At 56.8% G+C, this 27,974-nt stretch overlaps 1 protein-coding gene across 1 annotated transcript in view; it reads left to right on the top strand.

Annotated features, from left to right (window-relative positions):
- Nucleotides 1–344: 344 nt before the first annotated feature.
- The window catches only part of KIF1B (kinesin family member 1B), a 142,440-nt gene continuing 114,810 nt past the window's right edge, over nucleotides 345–27,974 (top strand). The window contains 2 exon segments of the mRNA XM_055140523.1: nucleotides 345–675; nucleotides 16,892–17,072. Coding sequence (XP_054996498.1) covers nucleotides 16,967–17,072 — 106 coding nt within the window. The 5' untranslated portion in view covers nucleotides 345–675; nucleotides 16,892–16,966.

Raw genomic sequence — 27,974 nt, forward strand, 5'->3', positions numbered from 1 at the left:
CCCTCGGCCCGGGGGCCGCTCCGCCCGCGACCGTGACTCGGGCCCCGCCGGGCCGCGCCGACTCACGCCCTTGTGCGCGGTCACGCGGGCCGCGATCGCGTCGGCGGCCTCGCCCACCCCGGCTCCCGGCCCGCGCCTCCGCCGCCAGGGGGCGCGCCCGCGTCCCCGCAGCGCCTCGCCGAGGACCCGCCCCCCCGCGGCCCGGCCCCGCCGGCCATTGGGCGGCCGCGGCGAGCGCGGCGCTCCGATTGGCCGCGCCCCGCGTCCGTTGGCGGGCGCGGAGGCGGGCCGGGGTGACGCGCGGCGGCGCGGCTCGGGGCGGTGTCCGGCGGCGGCGGGCGGAGCTGGGCGCGGGCCAGTCTGACGGCGGCGGTCCCGGGAGGCGCCCGCGCACTGCCCGCCCGTCCGCGCTCCCGCCGGCGCCCGCCGCGGCCTTTGCGTGATGGCGCTGCCCAGCGGCGTCCTGCGGCCGGCCTCGGCCGCGGCTCGTGCCCAGGAGCGCCGGTGCCCGGCCCCGCGCGCCCGCTGACCGGCCCCGCGCCCGCTGACCGGCCCCGCTGACCGGCCCCGCGTCTGCTGACCGGCCCCGCGTCTGCTGACCGGCCCCGCGCCCGCTGACCGGCCCCGCGCCCGCTGACCGGCCCTGCGCCTGCTGACCGGCTCCTCGCGGCCGAGGTGAGAGCGGAGGGCGGTGGCGGGGCCGGGGTGCGGGGCCGGGGTGCGGGGTCGGGGTGCGGGGTCGGAGTGCGGGGCCGGGGTGCGGGGCCGGGGTGCGGGGCCGGGGTGCGGGGGCAGGGGCGGCCGGAGGGGTGCCGGGTCCGCTCTGGGCGCGGGGGCCTGTCGGGCTCCCTGCGGGTTGCGGGGGGAGGGCGGGATGCTGGGGCCCTGTCGGGCTGCGGGGGCCCTGCGGGGTGCGGGGTCCCAGGGGGGCGCGGGGGGATGGCGGGGTACGGGGGGCCCTGCCGGGGTGCGGGGGGGATGGCGGGGTACGGGGGGCCCTGCCGGGGTGCGGGGGGGATGGCGGGGTACGGGGGGCCCTGCCGGGGTGCGGGGGGGATGGCGGGGTACGGGGGACCCTGCCGGGATGCGGGGCCTTGTTGCCCGGGTGCGGGGCCCCTGCGGGGTGCGGGGCCCTGCCGGGGTGCGGGGGGTGGTGCGGGGTGCGGGGATCCCTGCGGGGTGCGGGGCCCTGCCGGGGTGCGGGCCTGCGGGGCGTCGCGGGCCGGAGTGGGCGCTGGCCAGGGCGCGGCCCCGCCGGTGGGTGGGCAGGGGCGCGGGCAGCCATGTTGCGGGCGGGGGGCTGCGGGCGCCGCTGCCCGCATTGTTCGGGTGGGGGAGCGCGGGCAGCGGCGGCCGCGCGTGCACATGGTCATCGCGGGATCCCGGCGCGGCCGCAGTGGGCCCGGCCGCGGGTCCGGGCAGCCGCGGGTCCTCGGGGCCGGCAGCCGCGGCCGGGTGCTGCGCCGGGACCCCCGGTGGGCAAAGCGGCGGCGGGGGGTGGGGGGACGCGCCGGGAGGTCAGGAGGAAAGGCTCGCGCCCCGGAGAGGCCGGCCCAGGCCCCGGGCCCCGCAGGCCCAAGGAGGGACGTGGCCGGCGTCCAGCAGAGGTGGATACTGCTCCATCACGGAGGTCAGCCTGGGCCTGCCGCGGACAGGAGGGGACCCGGAGGGCGGCCGGCTGTCTGCATTGTGCTCTTTGTTTTCTATCAAATTGCATTTCTTAAAAAAAAAACCCAAAAAAAACCCCCAGCATCACTGCTCTTTGCGAGGCCCCTCGCGCAGTGCTCGGCGCGGGGGTACACCCTGGGCAGCGTTTCATGAACCAGACCCGGGGTTCAGCGCCTGCCCGTGCGTCGGCCACACCCAGCGCTGGTGGGGATGGATCGCGGTGCTTGTGCATGCCGGGAGTGCGCCTCTGACCCCCCAGCTATTTCCCCGGCCCCCAAACTGCAGGTTTTGCCCTTTTTTTTTTTCTCTCTCTCTTCTGGCTTTTTGGCCACATGTTATGGGGTTCAGGGTTCAGTCCCTCCGTGCCCGGGGGCTGAGTCTGGTCTCAAAACATGCCCTCAGCCACCTCCCAGCTGCATTTCAGAAGGAATACACACCTAGAACGACGTCATTTGAACTCCTTCACGTTTCAGATGATTAAAAGTCTCAGCATTCGATATTTTAATGGATATTTTTAAAATTAAGCTTCCCCTTTAAAACTTGGTTGCATCCAAAAATGCTTAATCAACTTGTGTTTTTTTGCACGACATTAATGCAAACATACAGAATATGTTTTAATATCGGCTCCTCTGGGTGCAGCCCCGAGGCCCCCTGGCATTGCTGGGCATGGCCTCGGGGTCCCTGGCACCACAGTCCTGGCATTGCCACATCGCTGCTTGGGCTGTGGCGCTGGAAGTACAACCCAGTGGCCCAGCACTGCCAGGAGTGGACTCTGCCCCCCGGAGCACCTGTGGGAGTCCCACTGTTCCTCCAGTAAAATCAGTAAAATGCCGTGCCCCAGCTGGATACTGTAAGGAGTATTCCCAGTTAAGAAATTCTGTTTTGGGGCTGGAGTACAGCAGGGAGGGCGATTGCCGTGTACATCACCTGCCCAGGTTTGACCCCCCCGGCACCATTGGCCATTGGTGGTCCTGGGTCCTGCCAGGGGTGATCCCTGAGCACAGCCTGATGTGGCCCAGAAATTAATAAAAAAAAATTTTGTTTTGTGTTTTGGGTTACATTTATCAGTACTTAGGATTTATTCCTGGCTCAGCGGTCATTTGGCGGGGGGAGGGTTCAGGGGCCCCTCTGCCAGGCCAGGGTGTGCCTCTAGGACTGGCCGCGTGCAAGGCCCATACCTGAACCCCTCTGCCATCTCCCCAGCCCCCCAGGTTTAAAATTCTACGTTTCCTTTATCTCTGAAAGAGATCTCAGGAGCTGTGGTGAAATGTACTCTCATCTCACGGTACAGTCAGACTTGCTGAGCTGTCGGCGCTGGGTGAAGCCAACAATTTCTTGAGCCAAAGTTGAGGAACTTGAAGGCTCGGGTTAGAAACAGAGGAAGTTCATCTCCATTTGGGCCTGAGGTGGGGGCAAGGTTTTCTGAGTCTGTGCCCTCTGTGAGTCTGATGAATATTTTTCTAAAACTGATCCAACTAAATACAGCTTCTAAGACTGAGAAAAACGGTCTCCTTCTTAAAGGCAGGTGGGCGCCTTTTCCCCTTCCTCTCCTTCCCGCTCTGAATCTGCACAGGCAGACTGTCAGTTGTGCCAGAGCTTTCTAGCCCGTTCCCCGTGTGTCCTGGGCGTGGAGTCAAGGACGCCAGGCTGGACAGTGGCCCAGCGGCTGGGGCCCCGCCTCCAGGTCCTGCCCTGAGCACTGTTGGGACTGAGCCCCCGAGTGCCGTCAGGTGTGGCCCCATAACCGAGCACGGAACAAACCCACCCCCAGCGCCCAAAGGACAGCAGTGGCCTATCTGCCCGCTTGTTCCTGACACTCTTCCCAGCCAGCTCATCATGGCAAATCTCGGTGAGGAGTGAAGCTCTCCCCTCGATCTGGTCACAGGGGGGCGATCTCCCAGCATCTGAAGGGAAGGGGGCCGTGCGTGTTCCTTGTCCTCTCTTTTGAAAGACGACATTGTTGGAACAGATGCTGTGAGTTTCTGGAGTCTGGCAGAGTGCGAGTCAATCTTCTTTCAGAACTTTTTGGTTTGGGTTGGGTTTATTTATTATTTTGCTTGCTCGGCTTTGGTTTGGGGGCTTACTGCTGGCTCTGTGCTCGGGGGTGCTGGGGAACGTCGCTGGGCCGGCCCTGTGCAAGGCCAGTGCCCTACCCGCTGTCCTCTCTCTCCAGCCCCCTCTAGAACTTTCTCTCATGCTGCTCAGGGGGAAAGAGAAATGCGGCATGGCAGGAGACCCCCGCAGACGGGCTCTGAGCCTCTGCAGGATTTGGGCCTTGGGATTCGTGGCTCACTTAGACTCAGCCCGGGCCCTTGCGTGGCCAAGGCCGAATCGAGACTTAGTTCTGTACCATCCAGGAACGTGCCCCGTGCGGCCGGGTCGGGCCAGAGGAAGTGGCCCTTACCTGCAGTTCCAGCCGCTGTCCGCTCCTGCTGCTCCCCTTGCCGCAGCCCAGCTGTCCCCAGCAGTTGCTCATGCCCAGTTGCGGGTCCTTTTGTGACATTTGAAGCGGTGGCTTGCAGTGTTTTCCCTCGGGGGGCTGCACGCAGCAGCGCTGGGCCGGGGTGGTGTGGGGGGCCACGCCCCGGGACCCTCAGCCTGTCCAGTGATGCCCACAGGCGCCACGGCGACACATGGTGGTGCTTTGGGGCCCCGGGCTCCAGCCCAGCTGTCCCTCCTGCCCCTCCCAGTCAGGTCAGGAAGTGGCCGGGTGACTTGCATTTCCATTTCCTCGCCGTCTTCATTTCTCAGCCCACTGCGCACTGGCGGCCCCTGGCCGGCCCTTTGGGGCGAGTACCCCCTGCTCTGCACCCTCCGGCCCTTTGGGGTGAGTCCCCCCTGCTCTGCACCCTCTCGGCGCTGTCTCGGGGCCGCTCCCGGGCCGCCTTCTTCTGTCCCCAAAGCGCTGAGACTCTGGGCAGGAGTGTGGGGCCATCGTTTGGTTGGCTGGGGCTCAGGGGCTAGTGGGCTCACAGAGCACAGGGACCCTAAAGGTGGGCTTCTGGGGTCTCCTGTGGCGCTGGGGCCAGAGGCCAGGCCCTGTGCGGGCAGGTGGTCTGCAGCCCGGGACACCCTCCCTCGCCCAGCCTCGATTATTTGTATTTGCTTTTGCTCCTTTTGGGGCGTGGAGCCCACGGCCTTGCCTCCTTGCTTCTACCCTCTGCAGCTTCTGTGAGCTTTTGTCTGTTTTGGGGTCACACCTCGTGATGCTCAGGGGTTACTCCTGACTCTGCTCAGGAATCACTCCCACAGTGCTCGGGGGACCATATGGGGTGCCGGGGATTGAACTCGGGCTGGCCTCCTCCCCGCTGTGCTATCTCCTCAGCCTCTTTGCTTAGTGTTTTTAAAAGCTCTTTCTTTTTTGGGGGGGGCATGTGCTTAGGAACTAGGATGTAGAGTATGCAACATTTCCAGTGTTGAAATTATTAGCAAAATGGATGATTATGGAAAGTTTTATTTATTTCTAGTCTGTACCACTGACTGCTTCTGAAAAGGCTTTGGGCAGTCAGGGCTGCCTGCAGTGTAGCAAATACAAGCAAGAAGCAAACGCCTGTCACGGGAGAAATAAGTAAATATACATACTACCGCACTGTTTGACTTAGTGATCAGTTTTGAAACTTTTGAAAGGCAAAAGGGAAAGAGAAGTTAAATAATTTTCATTTTGTTAAAATCATGTCTTGGAGGGGCAGCTGGAGCGATAGCACAGCGGGGAGGGCATTTGCCTTGCACGCGGCTGACCCAGGTTTGATTCCCAGCATCCCATATGGTCCCCGAGCACCGCCAGGGGTGATTCCTGAGTGCAGAGCCAGGAGTCACCCCATCTGTCGCCAGGTGTGACCCCCCACCAAAAATTAGAATCATGTCTGGGGCCAGAGCAATAGCAATCAAACGGGGCCCAGGTTTGATCCCCCGAAGTTCCCCACAGCACCACCAGGAGTGATACCTGAGCACAGAGTCAGGAGTCAGCCCTTGGCACCGCTGGCTATGCCCCCAAATAAAAACAAACAACATCTAGAGGTTCATCAGGATTTTTCTGATATATTTCCTAAATAAGTTCTAAGAGGAAAGTATTACAGATATCCCTTTATCACCAGATCATTGTTTTGTATTTTGTTTTCCTTTTCTTTTCTTTTTTTTTTTTTTTTTGCTTTTTGGGTCACATCTGGCGATGCTCAGGGCTGACTCCTGGCTCTGCACTCAGGAATTATTCCTGGAAGTGCTCAGGGGACCATATGGGATGCTGGGAATCGAACCCAGGTCGGCCGCGTGCAAGGCAAACGCCCTACCTGCTGTGCTATCGCTCCAGCCCCTGTTTTGTATTTTGGATCAAAGGACTCTGGGGGCGACTCTCATCTCTGTGGATGTGGGTCTGGGGGATTCCGGGAGGGAACCCACCCCCTCCTGCCAGGCGCGTGCTCAGCTCGTGAGCCCTCTCCAGCCCTCAACAGGAATTTAAAAGGGAGAAACAGTCGTGGAGCAAAAGGGGCCCACCTGCTCTCCACGCTGGGGATACAGTACGAAAATAGAACTGAGTCTCGTCTTTGCTGTGAGGGCTGTGGCCAGTGTAGCTCTGATACGTAACTCGATATCGAGATAAATCTGAGTATCTCGGCAGGAAACAAATGTTTACCACCGGAGAGAGCCCGGAATACTTGTGCTTAGTGTTGGCATAAATAAAGCTATTAGCCGCCGGTGTGGGCTTAGGCCGGGGCGAGCTGGGCGCAGAGCTGGCCTGCATTCTCGGCCCCTGAGCCACCGCCTCGGCATGCGCTCAGCTCACAGCTGAATCAGTCGCCCCGAAACCTGCCCAGCCCCGGCCGAGCTGGTTCTGGCCTGGAGGTGCTGACCTCTGCTTCCACAATAGGAGGCCTCCCTGGAATGTGGGGTTCAGGTGGCAGAGTTCTGGTAGCTCTGGGCCCACCCCCAGGATTTGGGGGTGTCATTTCAGATGTTAGAACTCATTGAGCAAAACTAGCCAACCTCCTTCTCCTTCTCCTCCTTCCTCTTCCTCTTCTTCTTCTTCTTCTCCTTCCCCTTCCCCTTCCCCTTCCCCTTCTCCTTCTTCTCCTTCTCCTCCTTCTCCTTCTCCTTCTTCTCCTTCTCCTTCTTCTTCTTCCTCCTCTTCTTCCTGCTTTTCTTCTTCCTCTTCATCCTCTTCCTCCTCCTCTTCCTCTTGCCCTTCCCCTTCCCCTTTTCCTTCTTCTCCTTCTTCCTCCTCTTTTTCTTCCTGCTCTTCTTCTTCCTCTTCAACGGCTTTCTCCTCCTCCTCCTTCTCCTCCTCCTCCTCCTCCTCCCCTTTGAGTCACACCCAGCAATGCGCAGGGCTTACTCCTGGCCCTGCACTCAGGAATCACTCCTGGCAGTGCTCGGGGGATCCTATGGGATGCTGGGGATCGAACCTGGGTCAGCCATGTGCAAGGCAAACGCCCTCCCTGGTGTGCTCTCGCTCTGCCCCCCCTGTTTGTTTATCTTTTTGAGTGGGGGGGTCACACTTGGCAGTGCTGGAGGGCCTTGGGGGGCCAGGGATGGAGCCCAGGATTTCATCCTGCAGGAGCCGGGCTACCGCTTGAACCATCTCTCTGGCCCTAAATTAAACTTGGAAAGAGGGGGAAAAAAAATCTCTTTCATTTCGAGTCAGATTCCGAGACACAGGGGCTGTTGTTCTGACTCGGCTCTTGGTTTCCGCGAGTGAAATCTACTGCATTGAAATCCCTGAAAATGACATCGTGTCACCAGCGAAAAGGAGGGCCCTTTATTATTACATTTTTTTTTAATGGCGTTGTGAGGAGGCCTGTGTCTAATGCCTCGAAAAATTGTATCCCCATACGTCAGAGAGTGGGGGAGGGAGCCCGCGGGGGCCGTGGCTGGCTCGGTGAGCTAGCTGCATCGGAGACGACAGCTCATCTGTCAGGAGGCTGCGGGCCGCTTCCTGGCAGGACCCAGAAGGCAGCGTCTGCTGCGCATGAGCCGTTTGGAGCGTCACGGGCCTGCGGCTGATTATTAACCGCCAGCGTCAGCCACCAAACAGGTACCGCGTGCACCTGCAGTTTCGCCCGTGCCTGTTCTGGGTCATTCCTTTCCGTAAGCTGTGGGCAAGAGTTTTGAGCCCTAAAATCTCCTCGGTGCTCACGGGGAGTATTTGAGGGATGCAGAAGAGAGAGAGAGAGAGAGAGAGAGAGAGAGAGAGAGAGAGAGAGAGAGAGGGAGGGAGAGAGAGAGAGAGAGATGTTCCTGGCTCCTCGCAGTGGACTCGCTCGGGACAGAGAGGAGCTTTTGGCTCCCTGTTTGTGCTTCACTATGCAATGTAGTTCTTGAAAATGCAGTTCTGGGGGCCAGAGCGGCAGTACCTCGGGGGGTGGGGGGTGTTTGCCTTGCGGGCGGCTGGCCCGGGTTGGATCCCAGCACCCACTCTGGCTCCCCGAGCACTGCTGGGGGTGGCCCCCAGACAACCAAACCAAAATGTCATTCTGTGGAAAAGATGATCTTTTCAGGGACCCCAGAGATAAAGGTACTGAGTTAAGGTACTGGTCTTGCATGCAGCCCCCCCCCCCCGTTTGACCCTTGAGCACCCCAGGAGTGATCTCTGAGCTACCACCAGGTGTGGCTGAAAGGCAAAATAAAACAAAAAAGAACCTTTTAGTAGATTTTGACTTGAAATAGTACCTTTACCGCTATAGCAAGCTCTGTGAATATTGAATGTTTTACAAGACTGAATTTTGTGATTGAATTTTATTTTCCTGGGGGCGCCCACACTCAGCGCTGCTGGGGACATGCGGTGTAGGGACCAAACTCGGGACCCCCAGCCCAGGCCTCTGTCCAGCCCATAGAGCCGTCTCCTGGGCTGAAGTCTCTGGCCTGGGTCTCTCGCAGGGCTGCGACAGTGCAGAGAAGTGCCGGGCCTTCCGCTGGGCTGGAGAGACAGTCTTTAAAGGGAGGGGATGGCGGGCACTGTGACTGTTTCAGGAGTAAAGTCCTGTTTCCGTAGCAAAGGGCGTTACAGACGCAGAGCAGCCGGAGCAGCTGGTCTCGTTTCATTCCCGCTTGCGCACTGTGCGAAAGGTCCGTTGAGAGATTCGCCCGCTCAGGCCGATTAATCCAGGGCACCTCCGAGGACAGGCGAGTCCACACGCTTAAAATTCAGCATTACCGGGGAAGGATTTAGGAATATAGGAAGAAATTAAGGACTGGAGCCATAGCACAGCAGGTAGGGCATTTGCCATGCACGCAGCCGACCCGGGTTCGATTCTTCCGTCCCTCTTGGAGAGCCCGGCAAGCTATAGAGTATCCCGCCCACACGGCAGAGCCTGGCAAGCTTCCTGTGGAGTATCCGATATGCCAAAAACAGTAACAACAAGTCTCACCATGGCGACGTTACTGGTGCCCGCTTGAGCAAATTGATGAACACTTGGACGACAGTGCTACAGTGAAGAAATTAGACCCAAATGTTTTATGTAAATGTGGACGTCGGTAACAGAATTTGTCTTGGAATTTTGGCTCCATTCCGCTTTCCCACGGTTCTGTGTGTATGTCACAAGGAAGGTGACGCTGGCCACCCCTCCGACGCCCTGTGCCCGTGGGGTGACGTCAGAGTATGTCGGTTTTGTCTCGGGGCTGCACCCAGAGGTGCCCAGGGGCTGTTCCCGGCTCCTGGCTTGGAGGTTGCCCCCGACAGTGCTTCCGGGGTGCCACGTGGTGCTGGGATCAACCTTGGGTCTCCACCTGGGCAGGATGTGCCCCGGCTCTGGTCCCCTCCCCGGACGCTGGCTTAGGGGCGGGGAGGTGGCCCGGTGCCCTGGCCTCCCTCCCTCCTGCTCTTCAGAACTTGGGGCATGTGGGCCAGAGCGGTAGTACCACGGTAGGATGCTGGCCTTGCACTCGGCCAGTCCGGGTTTGATCCTCGGCATCCCCTGTGGTTCCCCCGAGCACTGCCAGGAATGATGCCTGAGCGCAGAGCCAGGAGTCAGCCCTGTGAGCTGGGTGTGGCCCCAAAAGTAGAACAAAAACCAAAAACAGTTGGGAAGATGTTTTCACATCGCTATAATAAGCTTTGTTTTCCAGAACCTTGAAACAATTCCCTCTTGTTTCTCCCTGGAATTCAAACCTGATCTCATCTTTATTTCATCAGTGATTTTTTTCAGCATGTCAGTGTTGAAGCTTTAATGTTGTAGTATTTGTAGTAGAAGGGAAGAAAAATAACGCTTGCCACAGCAGTTAACTAGCTTCCTGTTACTGTATACAGTTGTTGGTGTTTTGGACCATACCCAGCTGTTTTGAGAGATCACTCTTGGCAGTACTGGGGAACTGGGTGTGGGTTTGCCTCCTGCCAGGCAAGGTCCCCCCCGCCCCCCGCCTTTGTTTTGGGGCCACACCTGGTTGTGCTTAGGGTTTATTCCGGGTAGTACCCAGGGGACCATATGCAATCCCGGTCAGCTGCAGGCAAGCAGCCTGCGCACTATACTCTCTCTCTCTGGCCCCACACAGTATCACATTTTATTTATTTTTTATTTTTTTTCCTTTTTGGGTCACACCCAGCGATGCTCAGGGCTTACTCCTGGCTTTGCACTCAGGAATTATCTCTGGCGGTGCTCGGGGAACCATATGGGATGCTGGGAATCGAACCTAGGTCAGTCGGGTACAAGGCAAACGCCCTACCCGCTGTGCTATCGCTCCAGCCCCACACAGTATCACATTTTAACTCACTTGTATGGATGCGTATAGTTTTACTACAGGACAATTGAACCCAAACAAGCTACCCATTTCAGCCTAGGTTGTTTTAGAAAAATAAACTTAAAATGTATTTATCAGGCACTTAAACTTAAAATGTATTTATCAGGCACTTGGAAGACAGTACAGGGGTTAGCAGCTGAGTCTTGTTGGAGCCTCCCAGGAACCCCACTGGGAGTCCCAATGGGGCAGGGCCCTCAGCTCCCTCCAAATGTATAATCACTTCCAAAAACCAGTTAGCTCTTTGAATTAGGAAGAAGTCTTATTTATTTATTTTTGCTACTGGGCCACACCCAGCAGTGCTCAGGGCTTGCTCCTGGCTCTGTGCTCAGGGCTTGCTCCTGGCAGGTTTGGCGTGCTGGGGATCGAACCCAGCTTTGCTGCGTGCAAGGGGGGCTCCTTGTCCGTTGCACGTCTCTCCGGTCCCCCCGAAGCCGACTTTCTCGATCTCAGTCAGGTGTCTTGCCTTCACTTGGGATCGATACTGTGCCAGTGTTGGTGGTTAGACGGTCACTAGGGCCTCAGCCTCCAGTCATGCCTTACGGTGTCCGTCCCCTCTGGCGTGCGGGCGTGGGAAGCCTATGAGGCTCTGCTGAGGCTCTTGAGTGCTTGGTCCTGCCGGCGGGGACGAGTCGAGAGGAGCCCGGGGAGAGGCGGGCGCGCGGGTGCCGGCCCCGGGAGAGGGAGCCCTGGAGGTGCGGCAGGGCGGGGCCACGGAGACCCTATCCTGAAGCCCTTGGGGGCCGCTGGGGAAGCTGGGGGGGCAGCGCTGTGGGGGCAGGACCACTGCCGGGGCCCGTGCTGGGCGGCGCAGAGCTCAGTGGTCAGACCTGAGGGGTGCGTGGATGGTGGCCGGGGCGGCGTCTGGAAGGGCGGAGGGGGAGGACTCCGGAGCAACGCTGAGGGTGCTGAGTGCTCTGGGTGCTGACGGGCACGGAAGGGCACAGGTCTGGGGAGAAGCCGGAGGGCCTGAGGGGCCGGGAGGGGCTCGAGGGAGCCCAGGCTTGGGCGGGGAGCTGGTGTCCGGGCGGGAGTGGGCGGGCTGCAGGGGGTGGGCGGGGACAGGTGCGCGTGTGGACGGAGCGCCCGGTCCTGTTAGGGTGTGGGTCCCGGCCACACGTGCACAACGCCCGCGGGATGCCAGCCCCAGTCATCGCCCCGTCAGCGGCATTCGGCAGGGAGAGGGCCCCAGAGGGAGCAAAAGAAGTTCTGTTCTCTCTGTGGCTGGTCTGGGGGCCACACTCGGTGGTGCTCGGGGATCACTCCAGGCTGCGCTAGGGGCTGACTCCTGACTCTGTGCTCAGGGTTCGGCGCACCTGGTGGCATTCAGGGCTGACTCCTGGCTCTGTGCTCGGGGTTTGCTCCTGGCGGTGCTCAGGGCTGACTCCTGGCTCAGTGCTCAGGGCTGACTCCTGGCTCAGTGCTCAGGGTTTACTCCAGGCAGTGCTCAGGGGACCTTACGGGATGACAGGAATGGACCCCGGGTTGGCTGCGTGCCAGGCAAGCACCCTACCCACTGCATTATCTCTCCAGCCCCCTAAAAAAATGTTTGAAAATACATCTTCACGATTAAGACACTTGCGTTTGGTGGTAAGTGATGCACGTCCCCTTTACTCTTCTGTCGCCGCCCCAGTGACTCTCCTATCGGAGACGCCGAGTGGCCTGACCTGCAGGCACTGCCTGTCTGGATTTGCCAGAGTGTCTTTCGGTTGTCAGATACTTTTTTTCACTTTGGGGGCCATGCCTGGTTCTCTGAGGCCACACGGGGTGCCCGGGACCCCCTCGGCATCGGCGGGCTGTGAGGGTGGTCTCCCAGGGTCGCTGTCTTTTTCACTGTTCGCTGGGGGCCGTACGCCCTGATACGGGCACTTAGATCCGAGGCTTGATTCTATTCAGTGTTTTTGTTTGTTTTTGAATTACAGAAAGTTACTTATTAAAGTGAGGTAAACTTTTGTTTGTTTGTTTGGGGGCCACACCTGACAGTGCTCAGCATTTGCTCCTGGCTCTGCACTCAGGAGTGCCTCCTGGCGGTCCTCAGGGTACCCTGTGTTGGGTGCCGGGAATTGAACCGGGGTTGGCTGCGTGCAAGGCAGGCACCTGCACACGGTACGGTCGCTCTATGTGTAAAACACAAAAAAGAAAAGAAAGGGCGCGGGCGGCGAGGCAGGTGAAGAGCGCCTCACCGCACCGAGCCAGGTACAAGGTCTAGGGCAGCAGCGCTGTCTCTCCCACCACCCGAGTTCGGTAGTCTCCGGCCGCTTCCCCACCCCGGGGAGGTTGATGGCGATGATGTGGCAGGCAAAGGAAGGAACGGAGCCAAGATGGTTGGTCTCACTTGCAGTTTATTCCAATCTTCCCTCTGAACACTCTCCTCTGGAACTCTCCCCTTGCCCCCTCACACAGCTACCGTAAATCTCCCCGTCCCCCAGCAGCCTGGGGCTTATCTAAAGGTGTGGTTACAATCCATAGGGGGTAAAGTTCTATCCCTTAGGGGAATGCTTTCACTAGGACAGAATCTCTCTTTCAGCAGGAGGATCCACCCAAGGGCAGAGTCCCATGAATGTGTTTCTCTTCTCCTCAGCCAGCAAACATATAAGCATTCATAATATTAATCATTTTGTATGGACACAATAAGAGATGCATTAAAACTTATAGAATTGCTCTCCTGGGGCCATCTCAATCTCAGGCTACAGTGCTCAGGCCAGAACAGTCTTTCCTATCCCTAACAGGGTCCTAGTCTCATCATTACTTTTGGATCATGACAGCATTTGTCTATGATCAAGCTCTTAACTTATAGTTAAGAATTAGGCACTTTTGGGGCCGGAGCGATAGCACAGCGGGTAGGGCGTTTGCCTTGCACGCGGCCGACCCGGGTTCAATCCTCGGCATCCCATATGGTCCCCCAAGCACTGCCAGGAGTAATTCCTGAGTGCAAAGCCAGGAGTAACCCCTGAGCATTTCTGGGTGTGACCCAAAAAGCAAAAAAAAAAAAAAAAAAAAAAAAAGAATTAGGCACTTTTGGGCTGGAGCGATAGCACAGCGGGTAGGGCGTTCGCCTTGCGCGTGGCCGACCCGGGTTTGATTCCCGGCATCCCATATGGTCCCCCAAGCACCGCCAGGAGTAATTCCTGAGTGCAGAGCCAGGAGTAACCCCTGTGCATTGCTGGGTGTGACCCAAAAAGCAAAAAAAAAAAAAAAAAGAATTAGGCACTTTGGCCAGGCCCATCTTGATGCCAGGGTAACACATAATTCACCGCTTGCCCTGGATCCTTCCTGTCCCACGTCAGGGACCCTACTTTGGGGTGCTAGGAACTGAGGGCAACTGAGGCTTAAGTGGAGAAAGCAGATGCCCGGGAGGGAATAATATTCGAGGCCAATTAAGTCTTAAGTTATAAAAACATAATATTGTCTTCTTGTGTCTATACAAAAAAGACATAGCTTTAAAGTAAATTATTCAAAAGGCATAAAGAGGAGAGAAAGGCAATGTTATAATATTCAGTGTCCTAGGAAGTTCTGACCTTACCAATTAACAGAGTTTGATTAGAGGAAGAGCAGATAAACTGGTAGAAGTGGTTACAGATAAACAAAGGAATGGGAGTGACTCGGGAGCACTTTGATGGGTGTGACTGATAAACCTAAGCTCCTTGGGCAAGGGGAGCAAGGACGAACCAAAATCATGCCTAACATATTTAGAGCTATATTCCAACAGCTCTAGCCCCAGTATTAGGGAATTTTTTAAAGGTTTTTGAATTCAGTACTTGATGCATTTCCGGAATTCACGTGAGTCTGTTTATTCTGTCTCCTCTGCCTTGGGGAGTGGGAGCCTTTTACGATAGCCCCGTGGCCGTGGGCCAAAGTGTGATTCATCTTTGTTAAATCTCCTGCTTTGAGCACATTAAAATATCCCAGGATTATTTTGAAATCTTGTCCAGACGTGGTTAGGGCCCCTTCCCCCCCCCCCCCAGGAGCGCAAGTTCAAAGACTTTTTGAGGGACAAGGATTTTCACTTTGGGAAGCTATTAAGGAACAATAGACGACAGCCGCAGTCGTGTAAAATGATAGCGGTGTCTGTGCGACTTGGGGGGCTATAAATGCGCTCGGAAATACCAGTGATTCCAGGAATGTTTGGGCAAGTCATTTTGGGAGACGTGAGGCTGGACCCCGGCCACGGGCAGGGGAAACGGAGACTCGGATGTCCATTGTGAGGGTGCGAGAGCCACCGCCCTGCGGGACCATCCCTGGGGACACCAGCGTGTCGGGGACACAGGGTACCTTGGTTTTGGCTGCCGTGTGTAATCTCGGGGGACGAGGAGAAAGTTCCTGAGCTTGAAAATGAAATTGAAAGTCAGGCTTTCGAAAGGTTCCAGTCGTGGGAGCAGGGGTCAGCAGCCATGAAACAGGCGCACCTGAGAGTTTGCTCGACCCGCCTTTGTGGGGAAAAGAAAAAAAAACAGGCAAAAATCTCAAAAGTGGGGCTGGAGCGATAGCACAGCGGGGAGGGCGTTTGCCTTGCACGCGGCTGACCCGGGTTCGATTCCCAGCATCCCATATGGTCTTCTGAGCTGAGCACCGCCAGGGGTGATTCTTGAGTGCAGAGCCAGGAGTAACCTCTGTGCATCACTGGGTGTGACCCAAAAAGCAAAAAAAAAAAAAAAAATCTCAAAAGCTTGATACCACCAGGAGTGATTCCTTTGGTTTTTTTTTCTTTCTTTTTGGGTCACACCCAGCGATGCTCAGGGGTTACTCCTGGCTTTGCACTCAAGAATTACTCCTGGCAGTGCTTGGGGGACCATATGGGATGCCGGGGATCGAACCCGGGTCGGCCGCGTGCAAGGCAAACGTCCTACCCGCTGTGCTATCGCTCCAGCCCCATGGAGTGATTCCTTTGGATATGGTCCAAAACCCAGAAAAAGTTGTAGGTGGGGGGGCAGGAAGAAAATAAGTTATTTTAGTGGGTTCTTCTTTTTCCAGAGGAGTACTCATTTCGTTCTGCTGCAGAGATCCTCCTCCTAGGAAAAGTTCTCAGTCTCCCCCGCCCCCTGCAGTGTTTCCCCACTCGGGAAACAGCGATTAGGTGATTTGGTTGCAGAGTGAGTTAGTGTCGCCTCAGATGGAGCGCCTGAGGACCTTGCTGTTCCCTGCTTCCTGCACGGGGTGGCTCTGAGCCACACAGCCATGGCAGGGCCTGGGGGAGAGGCGCTGGGACTCACCGGGGGCCTTTGTTGGTTGATTGTCCCTCTGCCAGAGCAGCGATGCTGGTGACAGCTTAGGAAGTTGGATGCGTCTTTGGGTACAAGAGGTGAGACGTTCCCCCCACAGTCCTGCAGTCCGAACTCGGGCTGGGTAATTCCTCCTTTACTCCACGGAGCGCACGTCTTGCCAGAGTCCTTCATTCTCTTCAATGCTTTCAATAAAAATTCCTTAAGTGGTTTTTAAATTTTTCATGTGTTTTTTTTTTTTTTCCCCTGAACATGGTTCCAGAAATACCCAGGGACCCGTGGATCTGTCCGTTGCTTGCCTTAAATTCGTGCTCGGTTTAAACGTTTAGACGTGCTGTAAGGGCTGTAGGGAGAGAATGCAGTAGGGAAACAAGCTGCAGTTTTTTTTGTTTTGTTTTGTTTTTGGGTCACACCCGGTGATCCACAGGGGTTATTCCTGACTCTTCACTCAGGAATTACCCCTGGCAGTGCTCAGGGTACCATATGGGATGCTGGGATTAGAACCCCGGTTGGCCGCGTGCAAGGCAAACGCCCTCCCCACTGTGCTATCCCTCCAGCCCCCCAAGCTGCAGTTTTTAAGTCTCTGATAATTTACTCTTAGGAATACAAAGAACAGGAGCGAGTTTATTTTTTTTTTTGAGGGAGGGTTTGACTTTTTGGGTCACATCCTCTGATGCTATGCTCAGGGGTTACTCCTGGCTCTGTACCCAAGAATTACTCCTGGCAGTACTCGGGGTACCATATGGGATGCTGGGAATCGAACCTGGGTTGGCCGCGTGCCAAGCCCTCCCGCTTAGGCCCCCTTGTTTTGTTTTTTTGCTTTCTGGGTCACACCCGACAATGCACAGGGGTCACTCCTGGCTCTGCGCTCAGGAATTACTCCTGGTGGTGCTTGGGGGACCCTACGGGATGCCGGGAATCGAACCTGGGTCTGCTGCATGCAAGGCAAACGCCCTCCCCGCTGTGCTATTGCTCCGGCCCCTCCTTGTTTTGTTTTTTTAAGAAGTGGAAACAAGTAGTACTAAGATAAAAGAGCAGAGCGTCTGCTTATGCCGGTCTGTGCTTTCTGGGTCACTCCCGGCAGTGCTCGGGGTGACCCCTGGCTCTGCACTCAGGAATCACTCCAGGTGGTGCTTGGGGGACCCTATGGGTGTCGGGGATCGAACCCGGGTTGGCCGTGTTGCAAGGCCCATGCCCTCCCCGCTGTGCTGTTGCTCCGGCCCCAATGCTCTTCACAAATCCTGACCACCTTGTCTGGAATTTCTTCTTTCTCTCCATAGGAAGCGTCGCCAGAACTTCAGAAAAAAGACAGAAGAAGGTTTGCGTCTGTGGCCGCAGCCCGACCGGCCGGCAGGATGTCGGGCGCCTCGGTGAAGGTGGCCGTCCGCGTGCGGCCCTTCAACTCCCGCGAGACCAGCAAGGAGTCCAAGTGCATCATCCAGATGCAGGGAAACTCCACCAGTGAGTCTCCGCCCCTCGCCCGCCCTGCCACGGGGGTCGGTGGCCCTGGGTCTCCCCTCCGAAGCCGCTGCGCATAGACGCTTCGTTTCTGTCCACGGGGCGAGAGCACTGTGCGAGAGCACTGCCCGGGCACCGCAGGCTCGTCGCGCTGATGAGCTTGAGTGAATCTTTGGTCATTGCTCCCTGGCCCGTTGCTTTGTACGCCCACGTCAGTGATGTGACCCCAGCCGGGTCTCCCACTGGCGTACGAAGTGGACGCTGGTCCTTTGGCGGGTCCTGCCCTTGTCCCTGTGCCTTCTTGCTGTGTTCGGGGTCAGATCTAGTGGTGCCGGGGGCTGGCCTGGCGCTCGAGGGTTGTTCCGGCAGTCCTGGGGGGCGGTGCTCACTCGGCTGGTGCCCGAGTGCCCGCCTGGGCCTGGATCAGCCCCCGGAGTGTCTCCCGAGCCCCTCCCAGCTCTGTGTGTGTGTGTGTGTGTGTGTGTGTGTGTGTGTGCGCGCACACGCGTGCGTTCATGCATGTGCGTAAGGCACTCTGGATCCAATTCCAGTGAATTATTGTCACTGTCACTGTCACCCCGTTGCTCATCGATTTGCTTGAGCGGGCACCAGTAACGTCTCCATGGTGAGACTTGTAGTTACTGTTTTTGGCATATTGAATTCACCACGGGGAGCTTGCCAGGCTCTGCCGTGCGGGCGGGATACTCTCGGTAGCTTGCCGGGCTCTCCGAGAGGGGCGGAGGAATTAAACCTGGGTCGGTCGCGTGCAAGGCAAATGCCCTACCCGCTGTGCTATCGCTCCAGCCCAGTGAATTATTAAAAAATAAAATTGTTTTGGCTCTTGGGCAAACCCAGAGACACGTGGAGGATGCTTCTGCCGTGCTCGGGGTCACTCCTGGTGGCGGGGGTCGAGCCAGGGCCAGCTGCGTGCGGGGCAAGTGCCTTCATCTCTCTGGCCCTGTCAGCAGATTTCAAGCCTGCGGTATCTTAGTTTCTCTCCTTTTTGGAGTCTCAAGGGTTATCTGGGGCCACCTGGGCGCATGCCAGGCCCGGGCTTGGACTCAGCGGTGACGCAGTGCGGCGCGGGCTGGCAGTGTTGGGCACCCCGGGCTGTGCAGGGCAGTGACACCGGGAGGGGACCCAGGGCCTGTGCACGCCGGGCTGATGCTCCTCTCCGAGCCGGCTCCCTGCCCTGCGCTGACACTCGGGGCCACTCTGCTCAGCAGACCTGCACGGTCTGTTGGTCCTGGGGCGACTGTTTCGCTTTGTTTTGGTTTGATTTTTTTTGGGGTTACATTTTGATTTCTTGGGTCACACCCAGTGATGCTCAGGGGTCACTCCTGGCTCTACACTCAGGAATTACCTCTGGCAGTGCTCAGGGGACCATATGGGATGCTGGGAATCGAACCCGGGTTGGCCACGTGCAGGGCAAACGCCCTCCCCGCTGTGCTATCACTTCGGCCCCTGGTTTTTTTTTTTTTTTTTTTTTAAGTAAAAAACAGGTTTTATTTGGAAGTTTTGAGGAAGGGGAAAAGAGAGGGAGGAGAGAGAGGGGGGGAGAGAGAGCAGGGAGAGAGAGGGAGAGAGAAGAACGCACACGAGAGAGAATAGAATGACGGTTTCTGACACCCTGGTCAGTGTCTCCTTCCCCCACGTCCAGCTGTGGTCTCTGTTCTGTGCTTTGTGTCTGCGCGTCTGACTTTCCTTTGTGTGTCACTGTGAATGTTCTATTGCTCACGAGTTTTGGTAGAAAGTAGGAACGGAAGCTGCTATGCCAGTATTTGGCCTTGACCTCCGTAAGTCGTGCCCCTGGATCTGAGTTACCCTGTGACAGTCGCAAAGGAGGAGAAGTCGGTGCCGGAGAGGCCGCAGCGCCGTGGCCTTGCCGGCACCACCTCTGTCCCCTGAGCCCGCCAAGAGTGGTCTCTGAGCACTGAGCTCAGAGTCAGTGCTGAGCTCCACTGTGAGGGTGGCTGAGATAGAGAAAAGCAAAGGCCGTGTTGGGGCCGGGACGTCGCTCAGTGGCCGCGCGTGGCTCATACGCATGCGGCTCTGGTTCAGTTCCTCGCACCGTTAGCAAACAACGCAGAATTCAGTATTGGACTGAACACTGTCAGTGGCTGAACGTGGGCTGAAGAAACAGGTCAGCGGGCCAAGTCATGCTTTGCCGCAGACAATCCCGGGACAATCCCTGTCCCTGTCTGCATCCCACGGCCTGGAGCACAGAGCGGGGAGCAGGCCCAGACACAGGATAAACCACAGCACACAGGACACAGGACAGACACAGACACAGGACCTGGGCCTGGGCTGCCCTGCAGGCGAGCGCGTGCCTGGCCCGTGTGAAGCTTCACCCCCCCCCCCCACAGGGGGACTCTTGGCAGTCCTGGACCCCTCGGCCCCACCTGCAGTGAGTCGATTCCCCAGAGAGCTTTTCTCGGCTGTTTAGCATGCGGGGTGACACCTTCCTAGCTGTGACAGTTCCCAGTCTCACGGGGTTGATTTCCATTCAGAGCTGAGGTTTCTGTTTCTCACAGGGTTGGAATAAAAATGAATATTCAAAGGCCATGTCGGGGGGGCGGGGGGGCTTATCATACGGGGGGGAAGGTGTTCGCCCTACATCCTGCTGACCCCAGTTTGGCCCCCTGAGTACCTCCAGGGGTCACTGCTGAGCACAGAGCCAGGAGTAGCCTCTGAGCTCTGCTGGGTGTCCCCCCACCCCCAGGTAAGAAAGGCCATGAAATGTAGCACTGTAGCGCTGTCTGTAATCTCCCCATCCATCCCTCATTGATTTGCTTGAGCAGGCACCAGTAACGTCTCCATTGTGAGACTTGTTACTGTTTTTGGCATATCGGATACACCACAGGGAGCTTGCCAGGCTCTGCATGTGGGCGGGATACTCTCGGTAGCTTGCCGGGCTCTCCGAGAGGGGCAAAGGAATCGAACCCGCTGTGCCATCGCTGCAGTCCATGAAATGTAGAACTAAATTTATCGTATCATAAAAATATACAGAAAGTTTTTATTAGTACCAATAATGATGCTGTTTAATTTTAGAATACCAGCGTCTTAAATTGGTTATGTTTATGTTCACCGTCGATATCAAGTTGGGTCCTAATCTCGGCCTGTGACTTATTTTTACGGATAGGCACCACGTTCATTCATGCCTGAAGTTCCGAATGCGCAGTGTGTGCGCGATGCCAAGTGCCTCTTCCCCCAGATCCTTGCCCAGTTCTTCCCTCCGGAGATTACCGGGTCAGCTTCTCTGTTAGACTCTCATCCTGCGTCCCTTTTGGTGTGTGGGAGCATCGGGGGTCCCTCGCAGCAGGACCGCCAAACTCAGCCAGCAGCAGTTCTGTGTTCAACGTCCTGTTGGACCCAGGGCAGGTGGCAGGTGCCCTGAGCCGCTGGACCACCCCTGGCCCATGGCAGCAGCCCGCCCGCCCGCCCTCCTTCCTCGTTCCTTCCTTCTCGCCCTCCCTCCCTCCCACCCACACCAGCCCTCTCTTGACTCTGCACTCAGGAATCTCTCCTGGCGGTGCCCAGGGGACCATGTGGGATGTTGGAATCGAACCCGGGTCTGACATGTGCAGGGCAAGCACCCTACCCTCTGTGCTGTTTCTCTGGCTCCCTGCAGCCTCCCTTTCTAGGATACCTCCCCGCTCCCCCTCCCAGTGATGTGACACGCCAACAGTTTAGTAGAAAACTCTTACGGAATACACAAATGCCTATTTTTAAGTCTGGACTATATTATTGTACATTCCAAATGCATGAATATTACAGTTAATATTTATAACTGATGAAATTTGTTTCCTGTGAGAGTGAAAGAATAGCTCTCCAGTTAATAGGGCTTTATTAATAATGAGAGTCTACTCATGTATCATTGTGTGTTAAGTATTAAATAGATCATTTAAAAAATATTAATCCCCTAGAATAAAACTGTCAGCATTGGTCAAAAATCAGAAAGATTTTCTTCAATTCTGGAGTTACACTGGGCGTAAAATTTTCTTATGTGGCCATTTGGGTTTCTCTGCATTAAAGCTCACTAAGGAATTATTGGGGATCATGGAAACTGTTCTGTCCCTTTTCCAAGTTGTATTGCTTTCTCGTGGATCCTATTATTTTGGCTACATATATAATAATGTCCATGTAATTATCTTACATTTATAATTTATAAGATAATATAATTGTCTTATATTGACATTATATATATATATATTATTATATATGTCACTCACTGTCATCCCATTGCTCATTGATTAGCTCTAGCGGGCACCAGTAATGTCTCCATTTTTTTTTTGAGACTTGTTACTGTTTTTGGCATGTCAAATGCACCATGGGTAGCTTGCCAGGCTCTGCCGTGCGGGCGAGAAACTCTTGGTAGCTTGCCGGGCTCTCCAAGAGGGGCGAGGAATCGAACCTGGGTCGGCCTTATGCAAGGCAAACGCCCGACTGCTGTGCTATCGCTCTAGCCCATTATATACGTATTATATATATATATATGATAAATATAAGAAATTATCCAAGTATGTGGGGTTTTTTGTCTTTTCAGAATGTAGAGTTTCAGATGCTTTGTGGTAGAAGTAGATGGGAGAAAATAAGGTTTGGAGGCTGAACTGTCTTTGAGAAGTCATAAATTTTTGGAGTTTGTGAGTTTCACTCAGTTTTTATTATCGGTCCACAAAAACCTCTCCAGGCTTATTGAGAAGATTTTTCTTAAGAAATGAAGACGTGGGGCTGGAGCAATAGCACAGCGGGTAGGGTGTTTGCCTTGCACTCGGTCGATTTGGGTTCGATTCCCAGCATCCCATATGGTCCCCTGAGCACCGCCAGGGGTAATTCCTGAGTGCAGAGCCAGGAGTAACCCCTATGCATTGCTGGGTGTGACCCAAAAAGAAAAAAAAAAAAAGAAATGAAGACGTGCCTGCTTTTCATGAGTAGCAGCCGCGTCTGGTTTGGGCTGAGTCTGCCCCGGCTGCAGTGAAGCGGGCCCTGCCTGACGCCCGCGCTGAACTCATTGGTGGTCCAGTAGGTGTTTGTTTAAAACCAGCCAGTCGAACCCAGGGCCCCCCTCACGCATTGGCCTAGAACAACAGGCCGAGGGCTCTCCCTCTCCCTTCCCTGCCTGTGGGAGTCTGTGTCCTAGGCCCCGCTCTCCAAGAGGAGGCTAGGTCTGAGGTAGGAGCGCGTCCTGCCACTAAGTTCACCTCGGTACAGGTGAAAGCTGGTCATTGGTAATCGCCACTGACAAGGGCTTTGGAACAGTTCAGGTGTAAGTTTGCAGAGGACACATGTAAAATTCCTGAAGTGGGCTTATGTGTGAGCCCCTGGATTCTGTTTCTGGCGCCCAAGACAATAAAACCCCCAAACACCTCAAAGTGTAGAGGGTGGAGTATTGTGCCGGACCCAGCGTGCTTGAGGACATTTTCAGAATTAGCAGCTAATTCATTAGACCTGGTTTGCCTTGGGAGCGGGTGTCTGTCCTGTGCTTCCCCACGTCATCGTCACTGACTTCTGCAGGGAGCTCAGGTCAGCCCACAGCAGAGGCTGGAGAGACAGCCCCGGCTGACCTGGGTGTGTTCCCTGAGCACAGAGCAGGGAGTCAGCCCTGCGCATCACTGGGTGTAGCTCCCAAACCCAAACCCAAACAAAGCATGGGCTCGTGGAAACAGAAATCCTCATTAGATGAATCAGCCTGGGAAAATCCGGCTTCGTTTTCTGGCTTCCACGCCGCGTGCGGCTCCGGGTTGGGTAGCTCTGATTCCTTCGCGGTGTTCTTGGGAGGCTGCTGACTCCTTCCGGGCCGGGCGGCCCCGCTCCCGGGCGCAGTGACCCCAGGCACAGAGAGGGAGATTTCCAGAGTGGGGCTGGGTGATTGGGATTTTTTTCCTGAAAAAGGGTTGGGAGGCCAAAAAAATTTGAGGCTCTGGTTTATAATGTTTTTGTTTCTGTTTTTTGGCCACACCTGGCAGTGCTCAGGGCTTACTCTTTTTTTTTTTTTGCTTTTTGGGTCACACCCGGTGATGCACAGGGGTTACTCCTGGCTCTGCACTCAGGAATTACCCCCTGGCAGTGCTCAGGGGACCATAGGGGATGCTGGGAATCGAACCTGGGTCGGCAGCAAGCAAGGCAAACGCCCTACCTGCTGTGCTATCGCTCCACCCCTCAGGGCTTACTCTTGAAGCTGTGCTTAGAGATCCCGCTTGGTGGAGCTTCGGGGACTGTGCCCTGACAGGGGTGGCGCCCGGGCGGTTGAAGGCCAGTGCGCCCCCCCCACCTTTCGCATCACATCTCTCTGGCCCCGTCTGATCTTAGAGAGACTCTTCTCTCCAGAAACTTGGGTGTTTGCATGTTTACTTTTCTTTCCTTTTCTTTTTTCTTTCACTACTGTTCCTGTTTTCAGTTTTTACCTGGCAGTGTCTAAGTACTTTGACTAATGTAGCTTGAGTGACTTTCAAGTGCAACTTTTAAGTGAGTCACTTTCTTTGCTTAGAAAGTCTCCGTGGATGGGGCCGAGTGGCAGAACAATGGGGAGGCTTTGGCCTTGCACGCGGCTGACACGGCTTCCACCCCCGGCATCCCGTGTGGTTCTCCGAGCACCGCCAGGAGTGATCTGAGCGCAGAGCCAGGAGTCGCCCCTGAACATCACCGGGTGTGGCCCCCAAACAAAACACAAAAAAAGAAAACATTAGTGGCTCTTTAGAACAAAACACCACCAGCGCCCCTGGGCCTCAGCCTGGGAGAGACTGTGCAGAGAGCCCTGGGTTGTGGGTGAATTTGCTGTCGTCGCTACGTGTGTGGGTGCCACAGCAGGGCTGCCCGCTGCGTGCTGGCCGGAGGTCAGGGGGCACAGGGCACAGGGACAGGCGCTCCAGGGATGCGCCGAGCCACGGACGGACGGAGCTGCGGCGGCTTATGTAAGCGCTGCCTGGTCCCACGGGGAATATTTTCCGCGGCATAAATACATGCTCCTGCCTGAGTCTTGGAGCCCGAGCGCCCCTGCAGAAGCCGTGCAGACACTCCGGGTCACGCTCTCCCGCCCGGGAAGCCTCGGCCGTCGGCTCCCTTTTCGGAAAGGAAATTGGGCCGAAGGGTCTAAGGCAGAGAGGCCCACATTGCTGGGTCTAGTGGGGGGCGGGGAGGGAGGGAGGGAGAGAAAGAGGGATGGAGGGGGGCAGGGGGATGGAGAGATAGGGAGAGAGAGCGGGAGGGGGAGAGGGAGAGAGAGAGGAGGGGAGGGGGAGGGGGGATGGCTCAGTGTGCCCCTGGATATCTGTTTCCATGAGATGGACAAGCCGAAAGCTCCTGTAACTGTCCTGAGGTCCCCCCACTGCCCTGGTGGTCCCAGCGCCGAGCATGGCACAGCCCACTGGGGACGTCCTGTTCATGTCACCGCCATGGCTAGGGCGCGCAGGAGAAGCGCGAGGCGCCCGCACCCCTGACTTTGCCCCAGCGGCCGCGGGTGCCTTCCTCAGTGGCCAGTCGTGCCTCGAGGGCGCTGCTGCCCGCTCCTGCCGGGGTGGGGGGGGGCCCTGCCCATGACTCCCGCCGCAGTCTCGCCCACGCGGGGCCCTTTCCGCGCACCTGCCTGCTTTGTGGCGCCGGGGGTCGGGGCCTCGCCGTGCTCGGGCACGTGCTCCCCCGCTGGGCCACGCTCTGGCCCCGAGCTGCAGACTACACACCGCCCGCCGCTGCTGTGGAGAATGACCTGCGTCCATTCACGGAAATGGAGCATGTGGGAAGGGCAGGCGGCCCCAGGGCTGTCCGGTCGTTTGTTCCGTGTCTGTGTCTCGGAGCAGCCCAGGAGGCCCCGGGGCTGACCCTGGCCAGGAGCGCCTGCCCACCCCGCCCCCTCCCCCCGGAACGGCGTCCCCTCGACACGTGGGCTCCCCGGCAGGCACCAGCAGCCCCGTGAGAACAAGTGTCACTGCGCAGAAATTATTTGTATTCCATCACTCCTGGTCTTGCTGCTGCCGTGGCGTGTGGCGGGGCTGTCGTTGGGCCACACCCAGCGGGGCTCAGGGCTCACCACTGCCTCGGTGCTCTGGGACCCTCTGCCATGCCCTGACGGGCCGGTGCTGGCTCCGTGCAAGGCCAGTGTCTTCCCGATGACCCACTGTCCCCTGTCCCGTATCCCGCCCTTCCACGCCGTGCGCGCGGGAAGGACAGGCAGGTGGTCACTGCTGCGGCCTCCCGATGCTGGGCGGAAGCAGGAGGAGGTGCAGGTGACCTTCCCGCTTCCTGGAGTCTGCTGGTGGCTGCAGACCCTGAGGAGCCCGTGAGCCTCCACGGCACCTGGTGGCCCCAGCCTCTCAGGCCACGGGCATCTCTCTGGACCACTTCCTACTGGCCCGGCTTTTTGTTACTTATTTTTTATTTGAAACATTTTTTAAATTTTTGCTTTTTTATTGGGCAGGAGCGATAGCAGAGCGGGTAGGGCGTTTGCCTTGCACACAGCTGACCCGGGTTCTATTTCTCCGTCCCACTCAGAGAGCCCGGCAAGCTACCGAGAGTATCCCGCCCGCACGGCAGAGCCTGGCAAGCTCCCCGTGGCATGCTCAGTAAGCCAAAAAACAGTAACAGCAAGTCTCACCATGGAGACTTTACTGGTGCCCGCTTGAACAAATCGATGAACAACGGGACAAGTGCTACAGAGCTACCGTGCTACTTTTTTACTAAATCCCTGTGAGACAGACGCTTACAAAGCTGTGCATGACTGGGCTTCAGTCATACAGTGCTCCAACACCCGTCCCTCCACCAGGGCACATTTCCCAGCACCAGTGTCCCCAGGGTCCCTCCCGTCACCCCCACCCCCACACCCTGCCTGCCTCTGTGGCAGATGCCTTTCCCTTCTCTCTCTCTCTCTCTCCCTTTCTCTTTTTTCTCCCCCTCTTTTCCTCTCTCCCCCCTTCTCTCCTCTCTCTCTCTCTCTCTCTCTCTCTCTCTCTCTCTCTCTCTCTCTCTCTCTCTCTCTCTCTCTCTCTCTCCCCCCCCCCTTTTGGGCATTAGCGTTAGCAGTATTGATGCTGAAAGGCTATCAGGAATATCCCTTCCCTACTTCTGACCCTCAGGCCTTGTCCAGCGTGATCGTTCCCAGCTCCTGTCGTCGTCTGGTCTCCTCTCTACCTTCCCCTCCCACCCAGACCCTTCTTATGCCCGCTTCGTCTTACTATTTTTTGTTTTGGGAGTCACACCCAGCGGTGCTCTGGGCTTCCTCCTGGCTCAGAGCTCAGAGCTCAGACTCCTGGTGGGCTCCGGGGGGGCCACATTGGGGCTGAACCGTGTTGGCTGCACGCAGGGCAAGCCCCTCCCCATCGGACTCGTGCTCTGGCTCCCAGAGTCTCTCCTAAGGGAGGTGACTGCCACGAGGGGCTGCGGGCTGGAAGAGTGGCAGTCAGTGGCTGGGCACGCGGGGCGTGCGTGCCTCGCTCTTCCCTCGTGCTCGGGGGCTCCCGCTGGCAGCCCGGGTCCGAGAGCCGCCCCGCGCCTGCTGGCTTAGCTAGGTCTGCCCAGAGGCGACGCTGGGTGACACGCGTTGCTCGCGTTAGGAGAGCACTGGGAGTTCCCGTTCAGGAGAACAGGAACCGTGTGGTCACCGGGGTGCCTGCCCGCCGTGGGCACCTGCAGCGGCTTCCGCGGGACCCTCCCCGCTGTCCTCAGCGGCTTGTCAGCCTCTTCTCCTGGTCTTCCCGGTGGGGGGTCACACCCGGCAGTGCTCGGGAGCTGCCCCTGGTGCTGAACGTGGACGGGGCTTCCTCCAGGGTGGACTTCAGCCCAAGCACCAGCACGCGCTCATCTTTTTTTTTTTTTTTTTTTTTTGCTTTTGGGTCACACCCAGCAATGCACAGGGGTCACTCCTGGTTCATGCACTCAGGAATCACCCCTGGTGGTGCTCAGGGGACCATATGGGATGCTGGGATTTGAACCCGGGTCGGCCTCGTGCAAGGCAAACGCCCTGCCCATTGTGCTGTCACTCCAGCCCCACATCTTTTTTTTTTTTTATTTTTAAAATTTTATTGAATCACCGTGAGATAGTTACAAGCTTTCATGTTTGGGTTACAATCTCACAATGATCAAACACCCATCCCTCCACCAGTGCACATTCCCCACCATCAATATCCCAGTATACCCTCCCTTCCCCCCCTCCCCCTGCCTCCATGGCAGACAATATTCCCCACACTCTCACTCTAGTTTTGGGCATCATGGCTTGCAACACAGACACTGAGAGGCCATCATGTTTGGTCCATTACCTACTTTCGGCATGCATCTCCCATCCTGACTGGTTCCTCCAGCCATCATTTTCTTAGTCATCCCTTCTCTATTCCATCTGCCTTCTCCCCTCCTCTCATGAAGCAGTCTTCCAGGTATGGGGCAATCCCCCTGGCCCTTGTATCTACCATCCTTTGGTGTCAGTCTCATGTTGTTATTCTATACTCCACAAATGAGTGCAGTCCTTCCATGTCTGTCCCTCTCTTTCTGACTCATTTCACTTAGCATGATACTCTCCATATTTATCCATTTATAAGCAAATTTCATGACTTCATCTCTCCTAACAGCTGAATAGTATTCCATTGTATAGATGTACCAAAGTTTCTTTAACCAGTCATCTGGTTTTGGGCACTCAGGTTGTTTCTATTTTTGGCTATTGTGAACAGTGCTGCAATGAATATATAGGTACAGATGTCATTCTACTGTGCTCTTTTGCATCCTCGGGATATATTCCCAGAAGTGGTATTGCGGGGTCATATGGAAGCTCAATTTCTAGTTTTTGAAGGACTGTCCATATTGTTTTCCAGAAAGGCTGGACCAGTAGGCATTCCCACCAACAGTGAAGGAGCGTCCCTTTTTCCCCACATCCACGCCAGCACTGGTTGCTTTTGTTCTTTTGAATGTGTGCCAGTCTCTGTGGTG

Source organism: Sorex araneus, chromosome 5 (genome assembly GCF_027595985.1).
Source record: "Sorex araneus isolate mSorAra2 chromosome 5, mSorAra2.pri, whole genome shotgun sequence".
Lineage (NCBI taxonomy): Eukaryota > Metazoa > Chordata > Mammalia > Eulipotyphla > Soricidae > Sorex > Sorex araneus.